The 25376-nt window shown below is 64.1% G+C and overlaps 1 protein-coding gene across 3 annotated transcripts in view; it reads right to left on the minus strand.

Moving 5' to 3' along the window:
- Positions 1-4358: 4358 nt before the first annotated feature.
- ZMIZ2 (zinc finger MIZ-type containing 2) overlaps positions 4359-25376 on the minus strand; it is a 34543-nt gene continuing 13525 nt past the window's right edge. The window contains exons 1-19 of one of the 3 annotated variants that reach the window (XM_074981620.1): positions 19995-20133; positions 18671-18798; positions 17465-17582; positions 16818-17020; positions 16017-16209; positions 15528-15782; positions 14657-14836; positions 14240-14305; positions 13217-13388; positions 12494-12635; positions 12003-12213; positions 10512-10617; positions 9751-9908; positions 9455-9522; positions 9045-9113; positions 8067-8314; positions 7611-7783; positions 7026-7280; positions 4359-5896 (exon numbers count right to left, since the gene is read on the minus strand). In XM_074981620.1, the coding sequence (XP_074837721.1) occupies positions 5789-5896; positions 7026-7280; positions 7611-7783; positions 8067-8314; positions 9045-9113; positions 9455-9522; positions 9751-9908; positions 10512-10617; positions 12003-12213; positions 12494-12635; positions 13217-13388; positions 14240-14305; positions 14657-14836; positions 15528-15782; positions 16017-16209; positions 16818-17020; positions 17465-17582; positions 18671-18720 (2775 nt within the window). In that variant the 5' untranslated portion in view covers positions 18721-18798; positions 19995-20133 and the 3' untranslated portion in view covers positions 4359-5788. Of the gene's footprint in view, positions 5897-7025; positions 7281-7610; positions 7784-8066; positions 8315-9044; positions 9114-9454; positions 9523-9750; positions 9909-10511; positions 10618-12002; positions 12214-12493; positions 12636-13216; positions 13389-14239; positions 14306-14656; positions 14837-15527; positions 15783-16016; positions 16210-16817; positions 17021-17464; positions 17583-18670; positions 18799-19994; positions 20134-25376 lie in introns of those variants that run through there. The other 2 variants (XM_074981619.1, XM_074981621.1) reach the window with 2 other exon arrangements.

Consider the following 25376-nt stretch of genomic DNA (forward strand, 5'->3'; position numbering starts at 1 on the left):
GGGGCAGAGTGCAATGGTTTTGCCTCTGTTTCCCACAAGAATGGCCCTTAAGGCAGGAGAGCTGGGATCCGTCACGCCAGAGAGCGAACGGTAACTTGAAAACCATGCGGGGAGGCGGGTCCTCACCCCGCCCAGGGGCTCGAGGGCTCCAGAGGCACAGAGCTCTGGAGCAGAGGCCAGGAACAGGGAAATGCTCGCAGCTGCTGCTTGGTGGGGGAGATCGCAGAGTCCCTGCCAAAGGCACCTGCCCAGGGTTCGGGAAGGGCTGGCTGGGGCTCTGGCTCTGGCAGCAGGAAGCACCAGAATCAGAATCCCAGGGCTGGAAGGGACCTCAGGAGGTCTTTGAGTCCAGCCCCCTGCCCTAAGCAGGATCAACACCAACTAAATCATCCCAGCCAGGACTTATGGAGATTCCACCACCTCTCTAGGTAACACATCCCAGTGCTTCACCACCCGCCTGGGGAAAGAGCTTTTCCTACTATCCAACCTACTCCTCTCCTTCTGTAACTTCGGGGCATTGCTCTTTGTTCAGCCACCCGTCGTCACTGAGAACAGCCTCTCTCCATCCTCTTTAGAGCCTCCTCAGGATGTTGAAGGCGGCTATCAAATTGCCCCTCAGTGTTCCCTTCTGCAAACTAAACAAGCCCAGATCCCTCAGCCTCTCCTCATAGGCCTTGTGCTCCAGCCACCTAATCATTTTTGTTGCCCTCCGCTGAACCTGCTCCAATGTGTCCACATCCTTTCTATACCGATGGGCCCAGAACTGGATGCAATACTCCTGATGAGACCTCACCGGGGCCGAGTAGAGGGGAATAACAACTTCTCTAGCTCTGCTGGAAACGCTCCTCCTAATGCACCCAATATGCCGTTACCCTTCTTGGCTACAAGGGCACACTGTTGACTCATATCCAGCCTCTCATCCACTATAATCCTCAGGTCCTTTTCTGCAGCACTGCTACTTAGCCAGCCGGGCCCCAGCCTGTAGCAGTGCTTGGGATTCTTCTGTCCCAAATGCAGGACTCTGCACTCCTCCTTGTTGAACCTCATCACATTTCTTTTGGCCCAATCCTCCAATTTATCCAGGCCACTCTGGGCCCTGTCCCTCTAGGGTATGTACCTCTTCCCCCAGCTCAGAGTCCCCAGGAAATCGCTGAGTGCAGTCCATCCCGTCCCCAAATCATTAATGAAAATGTTGAACAAAACTGGCCCCAGGACTGATCCCTGGGGCCCTCCACTTGATACCGGCTGTTGACTAGACACCGTACCATTGCACCTGACAATCCAGCCAGCTTTTGCTCCTCCTTCTAGTCCAGTCTTCCGCCATACCTCTTTCACTTGCTGGCAAGAGTACTGCAGGAGACTGACGTTATCAAAGCCTTCGTTCCAGGGTACATCGTCACATCTACTGCTTTGCTCATTCTCACTGCCGGTTATCACCGGTAGGCGGGCGGGGCATGAGTTGCCCTGGGTGTATCCATGCTGCGGTTCCCTATTACCTTGCTTTCTTCCAAGTGTTTCAAAACAGATTCCTCGATTCCCCCCACGGCCTAAGATGAGGCCGACCAGTCTGTAGTTCCTGGATTCTGTCTCTTCCTCCTTTCATTTTAAAAGACAAGCACTATATTGGTCACTTTTCCCAATGGCCTGGGTCTGCCCCCCACGGCCACAATTTTGCAAAGAGACTGGCCCAGGGCTCTGCGATCACATCAGGCAACTCCCTCAGCACCATTGGATGCAGCTACAGCATTGTCCAGTGCAGCTTCTCTTTTGTACGGAGCAAATACCAGGGCAAGCCAAACCCCCACGCGTGGATGAGTTGGTCCGAGGAGGGAATAGTCAGGAGTCTTATGAGCAAAATAAATCACATGATCATCCAACATAATTTATGCCATCATGTGCCAGCAATGCCCCTCTGCTATATACATCAGACAAACTGGACAGTCTCTATGTAAAAGAATAAACGCACACAAATCAGATATCAGAAATGGCAATATACAAAAACCCGTGGGAGAGCATTTCAATCTCCCAGGCCACACAGTAGCAGACTTAAAAGTAGCTATGCTACAGCAAAGACATTTCAGGGCCAGACTCCAAAGAGAAATTTCCGAGCTACAATTCATCTGCAAATTCGACGCCCTCAGCTCAGGCTTAAACAAAGACTGTGAATGGCTGGCTAAATACAAAAGCAGCTTCCCCTCCGTTGGTGTTCCCACCTCCAGATCAACTGCTGGTAGTAAGCCTCACCCTTGCTGACTGAGCTAACCTTGTTATCCCCAGCCTTGCTCTGGCTTATTTATACCTGGCCCTGCAGATTTCCAAGACCAGCATCTGATGAAGTGAGTCTGTGCTCACGAAAGCTCATGCTCAAAACTTTTCTGTTAGTCTGTAAGGTGCCACAGGACCCTTTGTTGCTGTTACAGATCCAGACTAACACGACTACCCCTCCGATACATGATCATCTGAAGGAGTTCCTGGAAGATACTGGTCTGAGAACCTCACCTCAAGGATTCCTGCATCCAGTACGTGCCTCCAAGGTAGAGCATATCATATGGAAAGAGTGCATTGCTCCTGGCTTTTATTCTGCCCACCTGAAGCCGAAACCTCTCTCCAAAGTTTTCTCCATGTAGTGATGGACCAGCTTGGATCAAGCCACCTTCCCATGGAGCTGCTCCTCAGATTTCCCCTCTCCCAGGCTGGGAGCTGACCAAGAAAAGTAGGAGATTGACAAAAAAGATCCAAGGAATTTCCCTGGCACACCCTTCCAGGGTAGCTTTTCCTCCTTTGGCATGGGAGCTACCACTGCAGCATGACGCCTCCCCAGTCCTCAACCTCTGGCTGGACTAGCCCCCCTGAATGGACTTCCCACCCCACCAGATTTCCGTGTGGCCCAAATCAATCAGGATCAATGCAACCTGGAATGCGGTTCCACTCAGCAGCTCCCATGGCTGCTTTAGCATGAGAGTAAGCTCAGGGTTGCTGGCATCGGGGCAGCTTCCTGGATCAGCTAGATTTGAAGTCTGTGTGTTCACTCCACCCACTGCCTTGTCTCACTCCGCTGTTCCAGGTTAAAGCCACTTCCTGATCAGAGACAGTAAGGCACCAGCTTCCACCTGCGATGCTACCGGATTTTTACAATAAATATAAAACCATTTCTGTCCGCACTGTATTAGGTTGGCACCACCTCTTGTGTCAAGTGAGGCGTCTAATGAAAGCTGGTGATTCACTGAAGCTGCTTATACTAAGTGTATGTCTGGGCCATGTTTCTATGTGCAGCTACTAGAGCTGCATGAGAAATGTTTTAGGGCTGGGATTCACAAGGATTCAGGAAGGTGTCACCTCCTCCCCAGCTGAACAAAGGAAGAGACCCAGACTTCGAATGGACATCTTCCGAAATCGGCTGAGAGCTGCTGTCTCACCCTGCGGCCAACAGCAGAACGCCCCAAGAAGTCACCTGAGCAGGTGGTCCTCCACGGCCCACGTGAAGAAGAAAGGGTTTTCCCCGCCACATGGCAAGTCTATAATGACGACTCTGGCATCGGCCATCGTCTTTCAGTCCTCATGACCTAAGCTTCCATGGACTGGGGATCCGTCCCTCAGCGGATGTATTTTCACAGACTATCAGGGTAGCGGCTTTTGACATAGGCTGCATCCTGCATTAACAGCTTTGACTGGGGTGTGTAATTTAACCACTAACCATTTTTCTCTCACACCTTTTTCTTTTCCTTTCTTTAATGAATCTTTAGATTTCCAATTCTAAAGGATTGGCCCAGAGAGTTCTTTTGGCTAAGATCCAAGTAAGTATTGACCTGGGGCTGTGGCTGGTCCTTTTGTGGGCTGAAGGACCTTTGTGGAGTTGGTGAAATGGGCTTTCACAACCTCTCACTTGACTAGGAGGGCGCTGGCTTGGGCACTGGAAGCAGCCGGAAAATCTGTGGATTTGTGTGTGAAATTGCTGAAAGCTGCTGTCTCACCCTACAGCCAATGGCAGAACGCCCCAAGAGGTCACCTGAGCAGGTGGTCCTCCATGGCCCACGTGAAGAAAAAAGGGTTTTCCCCTCCACATGGCAAGTCTATAAAGACGACCCTGGCATCGGCCATCTTTGTCTTTCAGTCCTCATGAACTAAGCCTGCATGAACTAAGACTGGGGATCTGACCCTCAGCGGCTGGTCATTGGGGCTGGCAGAGGTGCTTTTGTGACCATCTTGGCTCGCCTGATGTGAACGAGACCCCAGTCAGGGCTGTCAGTGGCCTGGTTTTAAACAGTTTGCCCAGGGCTGGTTCTCTCAGCTGCAGCCAGAAACCCCCTAAATATTACACCAGCCCGGTTTCGTAGCACACACTCACCGCTTCAGACCCATTCAGCGAGCCCACCAAAAAGAAATCCTTTAATATATAGCAATAATGAAACAGGATACACAAAACTGAACAGCCATCAGCACTCAGACACAGGACTCCGGCTGGGGACAATGGTTTGACTCTCCCCAGTCAAGCTGCTCCTGGGACCTCTCTCCACCACACTGAGGTCAGCCGTGGGGTGGGGGCGAGAGAGCTGCTGACTGGGGGCTGCTGGGAGCGGGTTCCAAAACCAGCGTTTCGGGCTGACCCTTCGCGTTGCTTTCCAGGACCGGCTGGGTGCGTTCCCATCCTCGGCAGCCCGCCCCGCTTCGGCGGGACAGCCGTTTCGAATGGGACGGTGGGGCTCCTGCCCCGGTGGAGGCTGGGAGCCCCATGTGTGGAATGGTCTATATTACAATCTAGGGAGCGTATGCACATTTATACAGAGGACGCTTGCCCCGGGGCAGGGGGCCCCAGAACTAGACACCAGAGTGATGCATTTGCCTTTAAATATACTGGGTTTGTTTCCTTTAGTGTTTCTAAACTATGTACATCATTGTGCTTGTAGGTGACCCATCGCCAGATGGAGTCAGTCTGTCGGGGGTGTCCGGGGAACCGTGTTGCTGCTGCAGTCTGGGGGCAGGAATGGAAGAGGCCCCCCAGGCCCCCAGCTTCTGCTGCCATCATGGCTGGCCCGGCCCCGCCAAGCAGGGAGCAGAGGCGGATCTCCAAGCATGCTCCCGTGACCTTCTGACACCTCCAGGACGCTGGCTCCCAGAGCTGGCAGCTTTCCGGCGGCCACAGCAGCGGAGGGCCTGAAACCGACTCGTTGCTGGGCTAGTCCAGGAGCTGGGCTGGGCAGAGATGGCTTCTGACGGCCTTCAAGGGCACTGCTGCGCAGGCTTTGCCAGGCCCTGGGAGCGAGCCTTGTCCTGGGCTCTCTGACTCTCTGCCCTCCTTGTAGCACGTCTTCCCCATGGTCTTTGGCGATGTGGGTGTCTCCATCCTCAGCCTCCGTGCGCCCAGGCCACTCTGAGCATCCTAGAACCAGCAGGGGAGGCTGGGTACCACCCCCGCCACCCCAGCAGCTGCTCCGTGCTGTTCTTCTCTGGCTCCGGTTTCTGAGACACGTTCGGGGCCGATCTGGGGGGTCTCTACACCTTGGCCCCCAGCATAGCCCAAGCGTGTCACAAAGGCAGGGCTGGCCTGCAGGGCCAGCTTCCCCACGGAGCCAGCTGCTCCAGGGTCCCTTCAGTGGGGCAGGCTCAGAGAGTCCGGGCAATGGGGTTATTATTCAGGCAAAGTCCTGGGCTGCCTTAGCCCGTCCTTGCCCAGTGCAGAGGAGAGGGAAGCTGTGGGATGGATGAGTATGGAGGTGCCTGGGGGGCAGAGGCGTGGACAGGGGCGTAGAGGGCCTCTGGGTCCGGTGGCTGCGTTCCACGGGGGACGGCTTCAGTTGTTCTCAAAGAGGGAGAGCAGGTCATCGTTGCTGTTGTTGGGAAGATCTGGGGGGCCCAGGTAGGAGAGAAGCTCGTCCGGGTTCGTCAGCTCAGGAAGAAGCTGAGGGAAACACGGAAAGAAATTACTAGGGCACCTGGGCCCAGAGAGTGCAGGCGGCCCACGGCCACCACCGACCGCCAGCTCCCTGGGACAGGGCAGGAGCCAAGGGAGAAGTAAATGGCAAAGCCACAGAAGAACCCAGGAGTCCTGGCTCCAGCCCTAGGTGACTCTCCTTCTCCAGAACATCAACCTCTGGGCTCACTCTGCCTCTGCCCTGGGAATTAAAGGGCCCCAGTTCCCACGTGGAAGGATCAGAAGCAGCACTTGGTTCCCCTGCCCCCCGGTAAGGCCACGCTATAGGGGATGCCTCGCCTCACCCGGCACACCAGGCAACAGGCGGTGCGAGGCCCGAGGCTCCCCAGACAGCCCCGCTGCACCCATGTTGTCCAGCTCGCACTGGCGTGACGGAGGACAAAGAGCAGCTCCATGGAGTTCTTCAGCCTGGCTATGACAACCCAGCCGGAGTAACTGCTAGCTGAGCAGCCCTGGGGGAGGAGAGGATGCAGGCTCCCAATCCCTGCCCCGCACAGCCCAGGGGAAGGGTTAGCTTTTACCTGCCAGCCCCCAGACCTCTGCTGCTGGAGCTCAGGAGCCCCATGTGTGGACACAGCCCCCTCCAGGACACAGCCAGCTCCCAGCAGAGAAAGCACAGGGGCGATTGATCCCCCCTGTACATCCAGGGGGTGAGGAAGGGCAGCACATACACCCAAGCCCCAGGGTTCGGTGCACTCCCACCGGCTGCGACGTGGGGGTCTCACACCTCCAACTGCCCACTGGGCGAGGGCAGCCTGCTGCTGAGCACGCCGACAGCCCTGCGTTAGCTGGGGCGGGAGAACTGTGCCCCTGCAGCCCTCCGGCCGTGGGGCAAAGGCACGTGGCAATTCACCCTCAGGCAGCAGGGGCCAGGCTCCTGGGCGCACAGGCTTTTCAGACCCCATGAGCAGGGGGCCGGGCACCGGGGGCTGACCGCAGAGATGGGCCTCACCCAGGTCCCCGCGACTAGGGCGGCCGGGTGGCTCAGGGTTTCCCAGCTCTGCTTAGAGGCAGGAGACTTGGGGTGCAGAAGGGTGCAGCTCCCCAGCCTTTCAGAGCTGGGCACGGTGCACTCGGGAGGGGCCAGGCTACTTACATCGAGGGAAGGCTCCGGCCCTTCCCCAGCTCCCGGCATGCCTGGCTGCCCCACCATCCCAGGCCCAGGGTTGAAGGCCAGATCCCCTGCATGTGCCGGACCCCCGGAGCCCGCCTGCCCCATGGGCTGCCGGGCCTGGGGGGGCGGCGGGTTCCGATGATGCAGCTGCTGTCCCGGCTGACCGCTGAGGTTGGGGTTATGGAGGCCCGGCTGCACAGGGGTGTGGGAAGGGTCCATCCGGCCAGAGGGAGGCATCTGAGGGAAGAAGACCATCGCGGGATGAGAAGCCGATCTCTGACGCTGGGGAGCGACCGTGCGTGTGGTGGCTCCCGGCACCGCTCCAGGGCCATACGGGCACCCAGCAGGCACGCGTGACCCTGCCACCCCACACACGTGCGCTGGCTCGCCCCACGCACGACACAACTCCCCACCGCCCCGAGAAGCCAGGGATTTCGCAGCCTGAAGGGTGCCGCCTCGGCGCGGTCCTGGGCTCAGCAGGGCACCTTCACGCCGGCTGCCGCCGCTCGCAGCCTGGGGGCACAGCCGCCCCAGGTGGACCCCCCCTCCCCAGGAAGCCCAGCTGACCTGTCCGGCGATGGCGGGAGCCGGTGGCTTTTCGGGGGTCAGGAGGGTGCTGGGAATGTCCGACTGGTAGGAGATGGGGGGAGGCCCCGGAGTGAATTCGTTTAGCGTCGGGGTGCCGGGGTTCGGGGGCGGGAAGGAGTCTGGGAAAGTGGTGGGGCCGGAGAAGCTGGAACCTGCGAAAGAAGAGCCGGGTCGGAGCTGTGCCAGCAGCTCTACGGGAAGCCCTCGCGGGCAGCTGGGCACCTCCCTGACCGTCCTCCAGCAGCAGGGTCCTCCTGAGCAAGCCAGTGGAGACCCAACCCTTGCCCTCCCCTTCAGGTCAGAGGCCCCCGTTCCTGGGCGCCCCCCGCACCCAAAGGCCCCATCCCTTGCTAACTCACCCCCACCCAGGGGCCACTCTCCCTGCCCTCTTGCCTGCCTCCCCCGCCGGCTGCCAACCCGCCCCCCCCAACGCACTCTGGCTGCTGTAGTCGCTGGCGCCGGCGCTGGTGGGCGGGGGCGGCAGGGGCGCGAAGGGCGAGGAGCCGGGGCCCAGGGCTGCGATCATCTCCATGACATTCGGCATGACCATGTGAGTGGGGCTCACGGTACGGCAGCGCTTCAGCACAGGGCCGTCCTGCTCCTCCTTGACGTGGATGTCGGGTTTGATGGGCACCGGCTTCCAGCTGCACGTGGGGTCGATGGTAATCTCCTCGTAGTCGGAGCTGGCCGGGACGGAGGGCAGAGCTCAGCCAGCCTGGCCTCGGCAGGTCCCAGGAGCGGCACGTGACGGGAGGCCGGTGCAGGGCTGAGTGAGCCCTGGTGGGAAGCACGCCCGGCGTCCCCTCTGCCGTGCTGGGAGCGGGCCGGGGGCACCTGTGCTCAGCAGGGCCTGGCGAGACGGGCTGGGGCAGGGCCCAGCACTCCCAGCTCCACTGCTCCAGCCGGAGCACAGGGCACGGTCGGGGTCCAGCCCTCTCAGCTGAGGCTGCCACGCAGGGCTTTAAGCTGGGCGCCCCCAGCCGCTGCCTGGGCCCTGCACTGGGCTCGGGGACAGACCCGGCCCAGCACTCAGCCCTGTCTAGTTCTGGGTCCCCCAGGAAGATCAGGCGGGGCTGGGCTGTGTCTAGAGAGAGTGCTGCGAGGTCTCCTGTCCCCCAGGCACAGCCCTCCAGTCCCCGGTGTCCCCACCCAGAGCTGTGCCCTCCACTGCTGCCCATCCCAAACCACACGGGGCAGGGGGGGTGGGATTCGCCCAGCAGCCCCTCCGCAGCCAGCAGCCGCCATCTGCTCCGGTCTGGATGCAGGGAGCAGGGCCAGGTTCTCCAGGGCAGACCCCTCAGAGGTCTGGATCTCAGCGCCGGAGACAGACGGCTGGTGCACGCCTGCCTCCTGGTGGCGAGAGGGAACCACGGCAGTGCGGGACGCTGGGGGGCAACCGAACAGGGCACTTACTTCTGAATGTAGATGAGGATCCCCAGCATGTACTGATCCACCTCCAGGCCCTCCAGCAGGGCTGTTTTACTGAGGACAAGCCAAGGGAAGAGGAGCCGCTCAACACCCAGCAGCAGCACTCGCGGCCAGAAGAACCCAGCACTGCTCCCCTCCCCGCACCGTGAGCCGTAAACCACGGTACAAAGGGGGCGCAGGACGTTTATGCCCATTCTTCAGAGGGGGAAACTGAGGCACAGAGCAGGCACATCTCAGGCCACCCAGGGACAAAGCTGCAGGTAGAACCTGGCTTCCCAGCCCCCCTGCTCTGAGCACCAGACTGTGCTCCCCCCGCTGCTGCGACAGCAGTTCTGGGGTGTGCGTGGCCTCGGCCGGGGCTGCCCGTGTCCCTCTCCCCGAGCACCACCACTCACTTGCAAACAGGACACCGCCAGGTTCCCCTCTCGCAGTTCAGCTGCAGGTAGGACTCCAAGTCGAAGCACTGAGCAGAGAGAGAAAGCGAGGTGAGCAGTGACTCGGGGGGCGGGAGAAAGCAGCCGTCCCCGGTGTTCCCACACCGTGCCCTGCCTGCGGCCCCCGGCACCACAGCCAGCGACAGCCCAGCTCAGACCGCAGGCCAGCAGCCTCCCCCAACAATGTCCCAGGCGAGGGGTCACCCGCCCTCTGTCCTTCCCCGGAAAACCAGCCGCCCAGGGCGGGTGCCTCTCACCTGGATGTGCCTGCAGTCGTGGCCCCGGGCAGGGAGCTGGATTCTCCGGAAGGTGATGGGACATTTGAGCGACACCTTGATAGCCGTCTGCTCCACCCCGTCCTCCCCGTTGGGACCCGGCGTGCCCGGGATCGACCCGCTGCTGAAGTTTCGTTTGACTAGGCATTGAGAGGGAAAGGTCATTGCCACGGCACCGTCGCTCCCCGGGGGGTGCTGGGCAGCCAGCCTGCTGAAAGCTGCACCGTCCCTCCCTCTGACCTCTTGGGAGACCAGGCTGGGAGGGGAAGATCGGCGGGAGCGTCGGAGTTAACGGGAACCGCTGGGGGAGGGGGCATTGTGCAGGTCACCCCCAGGTGCTCAAAGGCAAGCGCATCCCCAGCCCTTGGGAGGCCGAGGGTCAGAGGCCGAGATGTGCCCGGTGAGACGGGCAGCCCTCAGGAACCGACCATTCAGGCAGTGACCGGTGCCCGAACTACTAACCCCCACCCGCCTCGTTTCCCGGCACCTGAGGGTCTCCAAGCTCCTTCGTCACAAACTGGCCGGCTGGCAGCTCAGCTCTGTGTCTCCGTTTGCCAGCTGGAGAAACCGAGGCACAGAGCTGGGCCGGGGCTTGCCCAAGCCGGGAACCCAGAAGTCCCTTTCTCTAAGTACGAGCCCACTAGGCCCAGCCAGGCAGCTGGAGCCCAGGGCTGCTTTGGGCCCCTCCTTCCAGCTCCCAGCCCCAGCAGCTCTGCCAGGGCGCTGCCCACCCGGGCACTCACTTTTGGTGATGCAGTGTTCGGCGGGCAGCAGGCGCTTCTTTATTAACCCCTGCAGCACGGACCGAACGGAAGGCCGGTGCACCAGCTGCAGGACGAAGAGGTGAGACTGCAAAGAGAAGGAGAACGCGGTTAGCTGAGCTGGGGGAGGTGCAGAGTTCACGCAGGTGCAGGAGGTGGCTTGACAGCTCCCACTCCAAGCCCCGTTTTTGAGATGTTTACAACATCAGCTGCTCCGGGAGGCTGCGCCTGGCGGACGTGGTGTGTGGGGTCTGGCGTTTGCCTGGACGTGGCTGGGAAATGGACTTTAATTCCCATGGAAAACTTCGGGTTTTTTGGTCCAAAAATTGAAACCCCACATACTTAATTTAGCACGTGCTGCCAGGGTACCTCATGGGAATTATAGCGCATGGGCCTTGCACACTCACGCTCCAGGCCCAGACTTCCTGGTCAGACTACGCCTCCCATAATGCACCAGCTTCTCCAAGTGGGGGGTATTTGGAGAGCCCCAGTCTGTGGTGCATCATGGGAAAGCAAGTCCTGCTCCTTAGAGCAGAGCCTTTTTCCACACCGCTTCGGAGAGCAGATCTTTCGGAAAAGCAGCTGGCCTTAATTTAAGCATTGTCAGTGATGGAGAATCTATGAAGGCCCTTGGGAAACTGCTCCAGCAGTTAATTACCCTCACGGTTAAAAACACACATCTTACTCCAGTCTGAACTGGTCCAGCTTAAATTTCCACCATGGGACGGTGTCCGGCCTTCCTTTGCCAGGGCTCCCACTAGGTTCACTCTCCCTGGAATCAAATCGCCCCCTCCCTTTCTCTTGGTAAAGCTAAATATCTCCAGCTCCTCGAGTTTCTCCCAGTGTGATGGGGTTAAGGGGTCCCCCAAGCTCTGCACCCGGCCGCAGGCAGCAGTGACTCTCACTCAGCAGGAGAACAGCGGGTTTATTAGCCGACAGGACACAGCGTGGTACAGAGGAGTCAGTGCAGCCGGCAGAGACAGCCAGTCCCATCCATGTTGGGGAGAGGAGGCCCCGAGGGGCCCCCGAAACTGGGGCCTTGCCCCCTCCTTTGTCTCTCTCTCAGCCCAGCCCAACTGCTTCCCAACTCCCAGTTCCAATTCAATCCCCTCATGCTCCACTTCCCCCTTTGTCTGCAGCCCAGAGGTGTCACCTGGTGGCCTCCGTTACCCTCAGCAGGAGCCCCCCCCACCCTCTGTGAGCTACACACCTATCCCCCACCACATCACACCCAGCCAGGTGGGTTTTCTAACCCGTCCATCGTTCTCTGCCCCTTCTCCAACTTCTGAGCCTCCCTGGACGCAGCATCCCAGCAGCTGACGCACCAGTGCCACACAGACAGGACTAGGCAGGCGGCGTGACGTTACTTTACGCCTACGCACAGGTGCGTGTGCGCGTCCGGCAGCGTCCGCGAGCTCATCAGCGCGTGCCCGGGCCGGGGTCTGAGCAGGAAGGGGCGTGCGGCTCACTTACGCAGCAGCAGGCGGTGACGGTTATCTGGATGGTGTTCCTCCCGGGCTGGCAAACCTGCTTCAGGTACAGGGGCTTGTGGGAAGTCTTGTTGTCGCCCCGCTCGATGGTCAGGGGGGTGGCGTTGACGCTGACTTGGACGGAGGCCGGCCAGTTCGTGTTCATCTGCCGGTCCTCGTGGTGGTAGCATTTGAACTGCAGCTCCAGGTCGGGCCTGGGGCAGGAGGGGAGAAGGCTGAGCGACCTGGAGAGCTCTCGGGACGGCCTGAGGGGGGCCTGGAGATTTCTGGGGAGCTGGAGGCCCAGCTCTCCCCGGGGATGGGGCCGTGCGCTGGGTGGAGGGACCACTGGCTCCGAGCTGGCGTGGGGATGCCACAGCCGCTCCACGAAGGGGACGTCAGCGACCCCGAGCCGCTCTGCCCGGGCTGGGGCTGGCTGCCCCTCTGCCAGGACCCCGCGGGAGTGGCCAGCAGAGCTGGGGGGCCAGGCCTCACCTCAGCATCAGCGTCTTGTAGACGGAGTCGCGGAGCTGGAAGACGTGGTTGCTGACGGCCAGGTTGTGCTGCAGGCGGAAAGGCTCCAGCACCACCCCGTCCCGCACGGGGAAGGTCAGGCGTAGCTCCTCGCACGGGTTGCCTGCAGCGGGGGGCGCAGGGGGGCTCAGGCGGGGGGCGGGCTGGCGCCGCAGGGCCAGGGGCACCGGCAGGCACTGCACCCTCAGCACCACGGGCACCAGCCGCAGGGAGCGCCGGGACATGGGGCCAGCTGGGAGCCCCCGGCCCCTCCTCCCCACCGGAACGTGGCTGCTCTCGCCGTGGCAGCAGAGCCCCCAGTGCACCTTCCCCTCTGCTAGCCCCTCCCCTTTTCTAGCCCCTCCCCCTCTGCTAGCCCCTCCCCTTTTCTAGCTCCCCCCTGCTGCTAGCCCCTCCCCCTCTGTCAGCCCCTCCCCTCACCCCTTCCTCCGTTAGCCCCTCCAACCCAAGCCCACCCTTCCCCCCTCCCAACTGCCACTTCCAACTGCCATGGAACCCCCAGCCCCCCAAGTTCCAGCCCAGCTCGGAGTGACAGACCCCCCCCCCCACCCCCGGCCCAGCATCTGCCGGGTTTCCCCGCCATCCTAGATCCAACCCCCCCCGCCCCCGCCTTGCTCCCCGCGGCCACCAGGGTGCCAGGCCCCGAGCGCCCGGCCGACCCCTCAGGCTGCAGGTGGGACTCACCCGAGGGCGAGGGGTGCAGCGAGCTGATGCTGGGCTTCATGTCCGGCAGGAAGGGCGACTTGACGTCCTGTCCCGGGGACATGTACGGCGGGATGGTGCTTCCGGGCGTCATGGGGGGCGTGGGGTTCCCGGGCAGTGGGGAGCTGGGGTAGCCGGGCATAGAGCGTCCGGGCTGCAGGAAGACAAACACAGCATGGCTGGCAGAGCAAACCCATCTAGCAGAGCGGGGCGAGTCCCCTGCGGAGGAGAACAGGCGTATGGAGGGGGCACCACCCAGCGGCAGCACAGACCGGGGGGAGGTGCAGAGGGGGGATGGCACAGGAGGGGTGGGCGGGCGGGCATGGCTCTGAGGGGGGCAGAGCTGGGGGCGGAGCAGACACCTTGCCAGTGTGGTAGTGCCTTGGGACTCAGCCAGTGCAGTGCCGGGGGCAGTGTCAGGGCTGGTGTGCAGAGCCAGCGCAGTGCCAGGGGCAGTGCCAGGCCTGGTGTGCAGAGCCAGCGCAGTGCCGGGGGCAGTGCCAGGGCAGGGGTGCAGAGCCAGTGCAGTGCCCGGGGGCAGTGCCAGGGGGCCGAGGTGCAGAGCCAGTGCAGTGCCAGGGGGCCGTGCCAGGGGGCCAAGGTGCAGAGCCAGCGCAGTGCCAGGGGGCAGTACCGGGGCAGGTGTGCAGAGCCAGTGCAGTGCCTGGGGGCAGTGCCAGGGGGCCGAGGTGCAGAGCCAGCGCAGTGCCAGAGGGCAGTACCGGGGCAGGTGTGCAGAGCCAGCACAGTGCCAGGGGGCCGAGGTGCAGAGCCAGCGCAGTGCCAGGGGGCAGTGGTGCGGAGCCAGCGCAGTGCCAGGGGGCAGTGGTGCGGAGCCAGCGCAGAGTGAGGGGGCAGTGCCAGGGGGCAGTGGTGCGGAGCCAGCGCAGTGCCAGGGCAGAGCAAAGGCAGCGCCAGGGCTGTACTGGGGCAGAGCATGCCCGGCTGCCCAGTACCTCCCCCTGCAGGGAGGTGGCAGGGCTGGTGCTCAGGGCGCTCACTCACCCCGTTCATGGAGGCCTGGCTGTAGCTGGTGAAGGTGGCATTCTGCCCGTTGAACTGGTCCGTAGGCTGGGAAGAAGATGACCCCAAGGCACAGCGTTAGCGGAGCAGCCCAGGCCTCCCACTTCAGCCCACCCCAGCCCAGGATGGCCCTGGGGCTCAAGCTGGAGCCTGGCCATCAGGACTCCTGGGTTCCCTGCCAGTTCTGCCCTGCTGGGCAATACAACGGGGAGGCAGGGTGGACTCCCCAGAGCAGGGCGCACTGGGGCAGTTGGGGGAGGGGTGCAGTGCCCACCCAAGATAAAAAGGGTTTACACTGGCTCTGCAAGCAATCTACAAGGTGCTCCCTCAGTTCTGGCCACCCGCCCCCCACCCCCGACCCCCCACAGCCTCTGCAGGGTGACCCCCGCCGCGAGGTACCTTGTAGTATGGCCCAGCTGAGCCAGAGGTGGAGAGGTACTGGCCCATTCCTTGCTGCATGGGTATCCTGTGGCCAGGGTACGAGGGGGATGGAGCGGACGGCTGGGGAGCGCTGGGGCCGTACTGGGCAGCCTGAGCAGGGTACTGGGCCCCCTGGATGTACTGCTGCCCAGGGTATCCCTGCAAGGGAGAGAGAAGACGACATCCCAGCCGTGAAACCAGGACAAGCAGAACCCGCTGGAGCCACCTCTGGGGTGGGGGGCAGCCTGGAGACCATGCACCACTTGAGGCCCTAGTAATCTCCAGTCGCCCCAGCCAGGTGGGAAGCTGCGGGGGGGGACCCTGTGACGGGGTTCAGGCATCCCCGAGCATTGCCACGTCTGCAGCCACGAGTGACTCTCACTCAGCAGGGAGAACAGGAGAGTTATTCGTTGATGGGGACCCAGCGCAGTGCTGAGGTGTCGGTACAACTGGCAGAGACAGTCAGTCCATCCATCTTGGGGAGCGCAGGCCTGAGGGGAACCCCCAAGCCAGGGCCTTGGTCCCCCCCTTTGTTCCTCTCCTCCGGCCCAGGCTAACTCCAGCTCAACCCGGCCAAGCCCCTCTTCCCCCTCTGTCCTGCTTCCCAGGGAACATGTCACCGCTGGGCTCTGCTGCAGCCGAGTGTGACCTGGGGAAGCTGCTGGGCGCTACAGGAGCTCAGGAAGCGCTGCCAGCGAACCCGGGGGGCAGAATCCCCCCCTCGGTCCCAGACCCTCCTCCGGCAGGAGCCAGGCCTGGGAGCCCTCCCTGGGCAGCAGCGGGGGTTGCCCCGGGGCTGTTCAGTTCCCCGCCCGCTGGTAAAGAGGCCCCAGCCCTGCTTTGTACTCACGTCAGTGGAATACGCCCTCTTGACCCCCTGCCGGGGGATCTGCTGGGTCTGCGGGGGGCCGGGGTACCCGTGCTGGGGCAGCCTTTGTGCTCCATACAAGGGGGTGACGCCAGGGGCCCTGGCAGGGTTCATGCTCACGGAGGACATCCCTGAAGGCCCCATCACGCCCCCCATGCTGGCTGGGTTCATCCCAGCTGGTCTGTGGGGCCCTGCGGGAGGCAGGAACTGGCTGCTAAAGGGCTGCCCGGCCCCCATCTGCAGGAAGAAGGAAAGAGAGAGCAGTGAGCAGAGCCCCTCGGGCAGACCCCAGCGCACGAGGTACCAGCTGGGGGCCCTGGGGCTGCTGGTGTCCAGCACCCAACCGCCCTCTTACACCCATCACCCTGCCCCCAGCCAGCACCGATCCCCCACTCGCCCAGCACCCCCAGAGCACCCATCTCCCCCAACCCAGGGCCGCCGGCACCACCGGCGAGGGGACCCGCCTCTTACCGCTCCGTACTGGCTCAGCTCTTGGCTCTGCTTCTCCTGCAGGGCGGCCACCGTGGCCGTGGCCGTGGCCGTGGCCGTGGCGGCAGCGGCAGCCACAGCCGCCGCGGCTGCGGCCTGGGTGAAGTCGGCAGGGGGCCGGCCGGCGTGCGATGGGAGCCCCAGCCCGCCGGGGCCATTGGGGTTGCCGGCGTAGCTGCAAAAAGCGGGGAGTCAAGGGGCCATTCCTGTGAAGGCCTGGGGGCTCCCCCGCCCAACGGCGGACGCCCGCCTCCTCCCCATCTCCCTGAAGGAGCCACTACCCGCCGCCCCAGAGGCTGGGCCCCCCACATCGTCAGCCTGGGGACGGCTCCTTCTCTGACCAGCAGGGGGAGCACGGCACAGCGGTTTGCATGGTTCTGGGGCGCAGGATGTGGCTAGGAGGCACTTACCCCCGGCAGCTACCAGCCAGCACCCCAGCCGGTCCCACAGGACCACTCCCTGCCTGCCACACCCCCCGACGCTGCTTTCGACACACACACAGCCCGAGCAACGGGCGCCGGCAGATTCTGCTGGGGTGCGGGCAGCGTGCCAAGGCTGGAGCCCAAGGCAGGCCCTGCACAGAGCGCCGACGGGCGCCGGTGCGGCTGGCAGGCACGGCTGGGTGGTGGCGGGCTGGATTTTGCCCGCCATGGCCAAGCTCCACTTTTCCACCGCACCCAGACAGCCCAGGGCGCTGAGAGGCCGGCGTGCCCAGAAGAGCCCCCCTCCTGCCGCCCCCGCGAGACCCCAGCCGAGCCAGGCCCCAGCTCGCTCCGTCCTTACCTGGTGGTGAAGCCGGGCCCGCCAGGGTACGTGCTGCGGCCGTACATTCCCTGCTGCACATAGCCCTTGCCGGCAGCCCCCTCCGGGAACGGCTGCTGTCCCATGAACTGAGGCGAGTTCATTCCCGAGCTGCTGCCAGCCATTCCGGGCATCATTGGGTTACCAGAGGTGTTTCCCCCGGGGCCCATGGGGTTTCCAAACACCTGCGTGGGACAGAGCCCGAGAGCGGCAGCATGAGGGGGTGAGAGAGGCAGTGGCAGCCCGGACCCCAGCCCACGCCCCCTTCTCATGCAGCCCCTGGGATGGCTCCTTGCACCCTTTGGGCCCGGGGCGCAGCCGGGGCCCCACTGGGGGCTGCAGAGAGCCAGCAAATGGCTGCATTGTGGGGAGCGCCGAGGAGGCAGGGGGAGGCTGGGGTGAGATGGGGGCTGGAATGGGGCATTTCTAGGGGTGGGGAGAAGTGAGTGGTGGGGGGATCAGGAGGGGGTGGCAGATTTCCAGACAAGCCTCAGGGCCGCTTTGCCTTAGCAGCATTTTAGGGGCCCCAAGCGCCCCAACTGCACAGTGCCCTAGACCTCACCCACAGCATGCCCGGGGGCCCCCCATCTGGGGCCCCGTGACTCGGGGGGTGGGGTGGCTGCGGGTACCTGACTCTGGGACGTGCTGTTGCTGACACCCCACACGGTGGTTACCACGGAGAGCGATCCTGCAGGCTGATTGGTGCTCGGTTGCCAAGGAACTGACTCGTATGCAAATGAACCATCACTAGAGAGGAAAACAAGGCAATTAAAAACCCCTTTGGGAGGAGGCTGGCGGGGGCGGAGGCTCAAGTGGGCAGCCCCCACGGCCAGGGCTGGAGACACCCACGGCGGGGAGGGGCTCCCGGCTGCCTGCGGCAGGGCAGCGAGTTATTTCACCAGTGGAGAACATATGGAAATCCACTGGCCAGCAACAAGTTCAGGCTTGAGGTTAGAGGAAGGTTTCGCACGTCAGAGGAGCGAGGCTCTGGGCCACCTCCCCTGGGGAACCGCAGGGGGGAAAGCGACGAGCTGGCTTTCAGACCGAGCCTGAGAACTTTCCGCGCTGGCACGCAGCCCGTCTGCAGCTTCCAGCTACAAGTATTTCCAGGGACCAGGCCTGGGCCCCAGCTGGGGAGAGCTCCGAGTCCAGGGTCAGGCTGGGGGCGGGGGGCCCAACTGACTGCGGTCTTAGTGTGCAGGTAGGACTTCGCCTCTGGGTCAGATTCGCAGAGCTCTTGGCCGGGGGGTTGTCCCCCTTCCTCCGCAGTGTGGGGCACGCGCCACCGGCAGGCAGAACCTGGCGGCCAGGGTGACTTCTCCGTAAGGAGGGGTCTTTGAACCACGAGGGTGTTGGTCACCCGGCAGGAGGTTAGGGCTGCCGGGTGCAGGAGGGCAGGCTGGATTAGCAGCCTGTGAGCGTTGGGAAGAGCGAGGGAGGCTTCCGGGGCCAACCTTGGGAAGTAGGGGGCCCGGGGCCATGGGGGTGGCGCCAAGCGGAGAGACCCATCGCCAGGGAGGAGGCACCGTGGCCAGGCCCCCAGGGATCTGTGGCTGGAGAGGAGGTGCCACGGGGGCAGGGGAGACCTGTGGCCCAGGAGGAGGTGCTGAGTCTATGTGGGGGAGCAGGACTGGAGCTGGGCGCAACCCAAGGCCGTTGGGAGTGACGTTTGCCTGGCATTGAGGTGATACCCTCCTAAGCACATCTCCAGGCCCCCGGCGCCACGTGGTACCCAGCGCCGATCTCTCTGGTCACCCCCACGCCCGGCAGGGGGGTGTGGGAGGAAGCCCAGCGCCCTGGACGACCCACCCCGCAACCGCCACGGACAGACTCACCCATGCGGCGTGGGCGGGAGGGATGGTTTCATTGGGTTCATGGAGTTCATTGGCTGCAGGCAGGCGAGCGGGGCACGGGCTGGGGCTTTCAAGGGCTGGCTTGGAGCTGCTGGCTGGCTCCACGCGGGCTGGGGAGGGATGGACAGTCACCACGTTAATGCCACCCGGAGGCAGTGCTAGCTCTGTGGGCAGGCTGCCCGACACGGACACGGCAGGGGAGCCCTGCTATTCCCGCCCCGGCCTCTCCCAGCAGCGGCGCCCTGGGGGGCAGCTCCCCTCTCCCAGCAGCGGCGCCCTGGGGGGCAGCTCCCCTCTCCCAGCAGCGGCGCCCTGGGGGGCAGCACCCCTCTCCCAGCAGCGGCACCCTGGGGGGCAGCACCCCTCTCCCAGCAGCGGCGCCGTGGGGACTGGGGCAGGATGCTGGCTGGGGGGTGGTTGAGCTCCTGGCTAGACCCGCACTAGGAACGGTTTTCCCTGGCAAAATCGTCCCTCCCCCCCATTGGAATACACCACCGGCCGGTCAACGCTTGCATGAACGAGTGTCGAGAGACCGTCCTGTCCCCCTCTGGCCCCTGCACAGGGTAAGGGCCGCCCCCACCCAAACCCCTTCCCCAAACTCAGCAGGGGCGGGGGGGGGGCGGCCCAAGCCCCCTCAGCCTCTGTCTCCTGCCTCCCCCAGCCCCAGCCAAACCCATCCTAGACCTGAGGGCCGCCCCGCTCCCACCCCTGGGGGCAAGCGTGGGCACCACCGGGCCAGCCGCATCAATGCAAAAATCTGCCACTGAAAAACGGCCGCCCAGCCCGCATCCCTGTGCCGGAGGCATGGCAGCGTCCCTGGAGCCGAGGGTGGGGGGTGGGGGGTGGGTCCCTCCCCTGGCCTCAGCAAAACTCACCCCCCACCCACTCCCACCACCCGGCGGGTACAGCCCTGGCCCCAGGAGAGCGCTTGCGCCAGGCAAGGAGACAACCGCGGGGGCCAAGGGCTCATCGCCAGGTCAGGGACACACAGGCACCTCCCTCCAAGGTCTCCCGGCACAGGCCACCTCGCCTCCCACACACCCAACCCCCTGCAAGGACGCACACCCGGCCGTGCAGCCCCGCAGATGTAGTCCCCACGGACACCCCAAATACGGACATGGACTCGGTGCCCCTCGGCAGCTCACCCAGCCCTGCACAGGCCCCGCGCTGCCCGGGCTTTGCCCAGAAAACCCTCGCTCAAGGGTGCTACTGCTCTGCCCGAGCCTTGGGGTCCCCGGCACTGGCTCCCACGGCCCCCCCGAGCAGCGCTGCGCACCCGGCTGTACCAGCAGGGGCTCTGACTCACAGCGCTGGGGCGAGAGCCAGGTACGGATCTGACGCTTCCGCCCCCAGCTCTGCCGGCTGAGGCCCCCTCCCACCGGCCGCGGCTCTGCCTCCCTTCTCCACAGCTGCAGGGGCTCCCCTGCGGCAGCCAGGGGGCATGAACGGGCAGGGGCAGGGGCGCGGTCACCCAGGGAGGCTGGAGCACTGCAGGGTGCTGGTCCCGGCTGAGCTGAGTCGCAGCCCGGACCCGCCTCTTCCCTGCCTACCCCTGGCACCCCACGGCTCCCTGCTGCTTCCCAAGGCCGGGCGGGGGCGGACCTGGCGCCCGATTGCTGTTCCTGGCCCAGCCCTTCGGTCGGGTCAGAGAAGGTGAACCCTTCGACTCAGTGTGTCTCCCTGAGGCAGGCTGGCTGCCTCCTGCAGCCCCTCGCTCTGGGCCCCCGGGCTCCCCTCGGCAAGGGCGCGCCCCCTGCTCTCCCGAGGGAAGTGGTCACATTAGCTCGGCATCACAGCCCAGCCAGCAGGAACTTGGCGTCCTGCCCAGATCTGGCAAAACAAGGGCTGGCATGCGCCGGCCGGAGGGCTGGCCTAGCTCCGCTGGGTTAACTCTCCCGGCCCCACGGCGCACAGCGCCTGGCACAGTGCAACCGGGGCAAACCCCACGGCGCCTGCTGCCAGGCCCAGGGCACAGCACACGGGGGGGGGCTGGCCCCTTCCAGAAACATCTTCTGCCAGCAGGTGGTGCCACGTGGAGGGGTGGGGAGGCTGGCGGGGGGGGGGGTGGTTTCCAGCAGGGGGCGCTGCATGGCAGGGGTAGGGGGGAGCTCCCAGCAGGGGGCGCTGCATGGCGGGAGGGTGGCTGGAGGGGAGCTCCCAACAGGGGGCGCTGCGTGGCGGGGGGGTGCCTGGAGGGGAGCTCCCAGCAGGGGGCGCTGCATGGAGGGGGGTGGCTGGAGGGGAGCTCCCAGCAGGGGGCGCTGCATGGTGGGGGGGGTGGCTGGAGGGGATCTCCCAGCAGGGGGCGCTGCATGGAGGGGGGGTGGCTGGAGGGGAGCTCCCAGCAGGGGGCGCTGCATGGAGGGGGGGTGGCTGGAGGGGAGCTCCCAGCAGGGGGCGGAGGGTGGCCAGAGGGGAGCTCCCAGCAGAGGGCGCTGCATGGCAGGGGGTGGCTGGGGGGCAGCTCCCAGCAGGGGGCGGGGCATGGCCCGAGGGAAGCTCCCAGCAGGGGGCGCTGTGTGGCGGGGGGTGGCTGGAGGGGCAGCTCCCAGCAGGGGGCGGCCAGAGGGGAGCTCCCAGCAGGGGGCGCTGCGTGGCAGGGGGTGGCTGGGGGCAGCTCCCAGCAGGGGGCGCTGGGTGGAGGGGCAGGACCCCTGCCGCACGGCGCCCCAGCCCCGGCCACACCCGCGTCCCCGCAGGCGGCTGCCGCACAGCGCCCTGCGCGCAGCAAGGAAGGAAAGCGTCTCCGGCTGGAACAGCCCAGACCAGCTCCTGGATCCTGTTTGCAAACACGCAGCAGAGCCAAGGCCTCCTGGCGGGGAGCCGGCAGCGCAGGAATCCGGCCCGGCCCTCTGACGCCCGGGCTGCTCCAGGCCACCGGAGCAGAGGGTGGAAGGAGGGGCAGCGGCTGCCCCCCACTCTGCGCCTGCTGCTGGGGGGGGAGGGAAGCGGCCATGGGGCTGGGAAAAACCTGCACACCCCCTCCTGCCTCCCGCACTCAAGCGCCAGAGCCCCAGCGCGATGGAAACACTCAACCCTGGCGCGCTGCCACCCCCCACCCCCTCATGTGCTGGAGCTGGGCCTGGGTCCCCCCGAGCCCCGGTCAGGAGGCTCCGGATCCCCACAGGGAGCCATCCTCAGCCGGCCCTGCTGCCCCCGCCCCCCAGGCCGGGGCAGCCTCCCCGCCAGCGCCCGGCTGAGCGGACAGAGGAGGCCCCTGGGGAGCGAGGGGGCGGTTGGCTGGCCCCCCGCTGGCGGGCTGCTTGGAAGGAGCTCCCCATAGGGGAGGGAGCCCGGGCGCTCCGCTGCAGGGGCAGGATGCGAGGGGGCTGCGGGGGAGGCAGGCTGGTGCACGGCTGGAGGGGCCCTTGTGCACCGCGGTGGGAAGGGGCCTGGAGCGGAGCCGGGGGTGTGCATGTCACAGCAGGTCGGCTTGGGCGGGGGGAACAGCACACACACACCCAGGCCTGTTGTCTCCTGCACTGACCCACTGCCCCCAGGCTCACCTGCTCTCCCCGACCGGCAGGTCCCTGGCTACCCACATCGTCCCACCCGCCCCTGGCTGCCATCACCAGCTTCCCAGACACCCTCCTGGGCTCTGGCGAGGCCCCAGAAACCACTGCGGCTCCCCGCCGATTTCCTTAACAAAGGACTCACTTTTAGGAAGTTCACCCTGCCCTCCAGCCGCTGCGCCACGCCCGTGGCCCAGCTAAAACCCAGCTCTAGGTGTGTCCAGCCTCTGGCGCTGGCTCTGGGGCCCCGGCCCATGACTGACACGCCTAGGCCCGACTGAAGTGCAATTAACAAAGGGTAAGTCAGCAAACCCTGGGGCTGAAGGCCCCCCAACCCCATCAGCTCCGCTCCTAGGGTAGGGGAGTGCCCCCAGGCAGAGCTGGCAGTGCCAGGGAGCCGGTGGGTGGGTTTTTGCGCTGCCAGCCATGGAAACGGAACGTGGCATTAACAAAGCTCTGCTGGTTGAATTGCCTCGGTTTCTAAGAGGGACGCACATTCTGCTGCTTTCAGGCGTTCCGTCGACGACAACATTACAACACAGCACTCATCCGAGTGCAAAGGATGGGGACAACTGAGGCACACGGTCGCAGCCCCTGGGTGCAGCCCCGAGAGGAGAAACCAAACTTCATGGCCTCACCAAGCGTCTTGCAGGTCCAGTGCTCTAGCCATTAAACCACACAGCCTCCCCAGGGCCATCCTCACTAGCTGTGCAGACCCACACAAGCAGGTTGAGCACCTCCCCAGGGCACTGGCTACACAGATCCGCTTGCAGGATCTACACAAGCAGAGCCTGTGATCCTCAGCCAGCCGGACCTCAGTCACTAAACCGGATAGATTTTGTCTCCCAACCAAGCAAGCTGAGCCTGGAGTCCAACCTTCGCCGGCTGTGCCCTGAACCCTGCTGGATATTCTCCCCACTCGACGAAGCCTCAAAGGGCTTTGGCTCCAATTTTCCAAACTAAAAAACCCAATTTCCTTCGGGCAGGACCCTCCTCCACTGCAGCCTGGAAAATTCCCGCCCCGGACAGTGCGTGTTTTGGAAAACTGTGCTCATTTGGATTAAAACACAGGAACAAAAATCACTCAGAGCCTTTTCATGGAGCCACCAGCAGGTGCTGGTCTGGGGTCAGGCCCCACTTTTCCTCTCCCCCACCGGCTCTTTCCCCAGACTAAACACAGCTGCTGGCTAGAACATCAGGTGCAACAATGAGCCCCTTTTATAGCTGCTACAGAAAAACACACTCGGTCCCAGTGCAAATCAGTCCTGGAGTTACTAGACTGCACTCCAATGGTGTGCAAAGCCCATGTCCAACCTTTCCAGTACCAGCGTTATGAACCCGATTGACTCAGCTGCCTCCTGTGAATCCACCTCAAACACAGTCTGAAATTTCGTCCTCCACCAGGCCGGGCCTCTCCTGTGCCCTAGCAGAGAGAGGTGCTCAGGGCCTTAGTCCTGTCTGTGACTGCCCCCACAGCATCCTATAGGCCCAGCATTGCTATCGCAGCTAGCAGTGTGGGTCCCAAACACAGCCCCCTCCATGACAAGGTTCAGCAAATAGCAGGCGCCGATTGGACAGGCACACTGGGGGGGCAGGGAAGACACGCGAGAACCCTCCCATGCGGGGGTGTCCACCTGCACCCCCGCAAGAGAAGGGAATTAGCATCAGCTCTTTGCCTATAACACAACAGCCACTCTAACGCTGTGATCTCAGCCTGTGCCGGGGGCAGATCCAGGTCGGGTTCCTGCCCAGCACAGAGCACCCAGAGCCCACGCCAGGGGCACAGATCCGGGTCGGGTTCCTGCCCAGCACAGAGCACCCAGAGCCCACGCCAGGGGCACAGATCCGGGTCGGGTTCCTGCCCAGCACAGAGCACCCAGAGCCCACGCCAGGGGCACAGATCCGGGTCGGGTTCCTGCCCAGCACAGAGCACCTAGAGCCCACGCCAGGGGCACAGATCCGGGTCGGGTTCCCCTCCCAGCACAGAGCACCTAGAGCCCACGCCAGGGGCACAGATCCGGGTTGGGTTCCTGCCCAGCACAGAGCACCCAGAGCCCACGCCAGGGGCACAGATCCGGGTCGGGTTCCTGCCCAGCACAGAGCACCCAGAGCTCACGCCAGGGGCACAGATCCGGGTCGGGTTCCTGCCCAGCACAGAGCACCCAGAGCCCACGCCAGGGGCACAGATCCGGGTCGGGTTCCCCTCCCAGCACAGAGCACCCAGCGCCCACGCCAGGGGCACAGATCCGGGTCGGGTTCCTGCCCAGCACAGAGCACCCAGAGCCCACGTCAGGGACACAGATCCGGGTCAGGTTCCCCTCCCAGCACAGAGCACCTAGAGCCCACGCCAGGGACACAGATCCGGGTCGGGTTCCCCTCCCAGCACAGGGCACCTAGAGCCCACGCCAGGGGCACAGATCCGGGTCGGGTTCCTGCCCAGCACAGAGCACCCAGAGCCCACGCCAGGGACACAGATCCAGGTCGGGTTCCCCTCCCAGCACAGAGCACCTAGAGCCCACGCCAGGGACACAGATCCGGGTCGGGTTCCCCTCCCAGCACAGGGCACCCAGAGCCCACGCCAGGGGCACAGATCTGGGTCGGGTTCCTGCCCAGCACAGAGCACCCAGAGCCCACGCCAGGGGCACAGATCCGGGTCGGGTTCCCCTCCCAGCACAGAGCACCCAGCGCCCACGCCAGGGGCACAGATCCGGGTCGGGTTCCTGCCCAGCACAGAGCACCTAGAGCCCACGCCAGGGGCACAGATCCGGGTCGGGTTCCCCTCCCAGCACAGAGCACCTAGAGCCCACGCCAGGGGCACAGATCCGGGTCGGGTTCCCCTCCCAGCACAGAGCACCTAGAGCCCACGCCAGGGGCACAGATCTGGGTCGGGTTCCCCTCCCAGCACAGAGCACCCAGAGCCCACGCCAGGGGCACAGATCTGATGGGTTCCACTCAGCGTACTGGGCACCCAGAACCCACGCCAGGGGCACAGATCCGGGTCGGGTTCCTGCCCAGCACAGAGCACCTAGAGCCCACGCCAGGGGCACAGATCCAGGTCGGGTTCCCCTCCCAGCACAGAGCACCCAGAGCCCACGCCAGGGGCACAGATCCGGGTCGGGTTCCTGCCCAGCACAGAGCACCTAGAGCCCACGCCAGGGGCACAGATCCGGGTCGGG

The sequence above is a fragment of the Carettochelys insculpta genome, chromosome 31 (assembly GCF_033958435.1).
Source record: "Carettochelys insculpta isolate YL-2023 chromosome 31, ASM3395843v1, whole genome shotgun sequence".
In the NCBI taxonomy this organism is placed as follows: Eukaryota; Metazoa; Chordata; order Testudines; family Carettochelyidae; genus Carettochelys; species Carettochelys insculpta.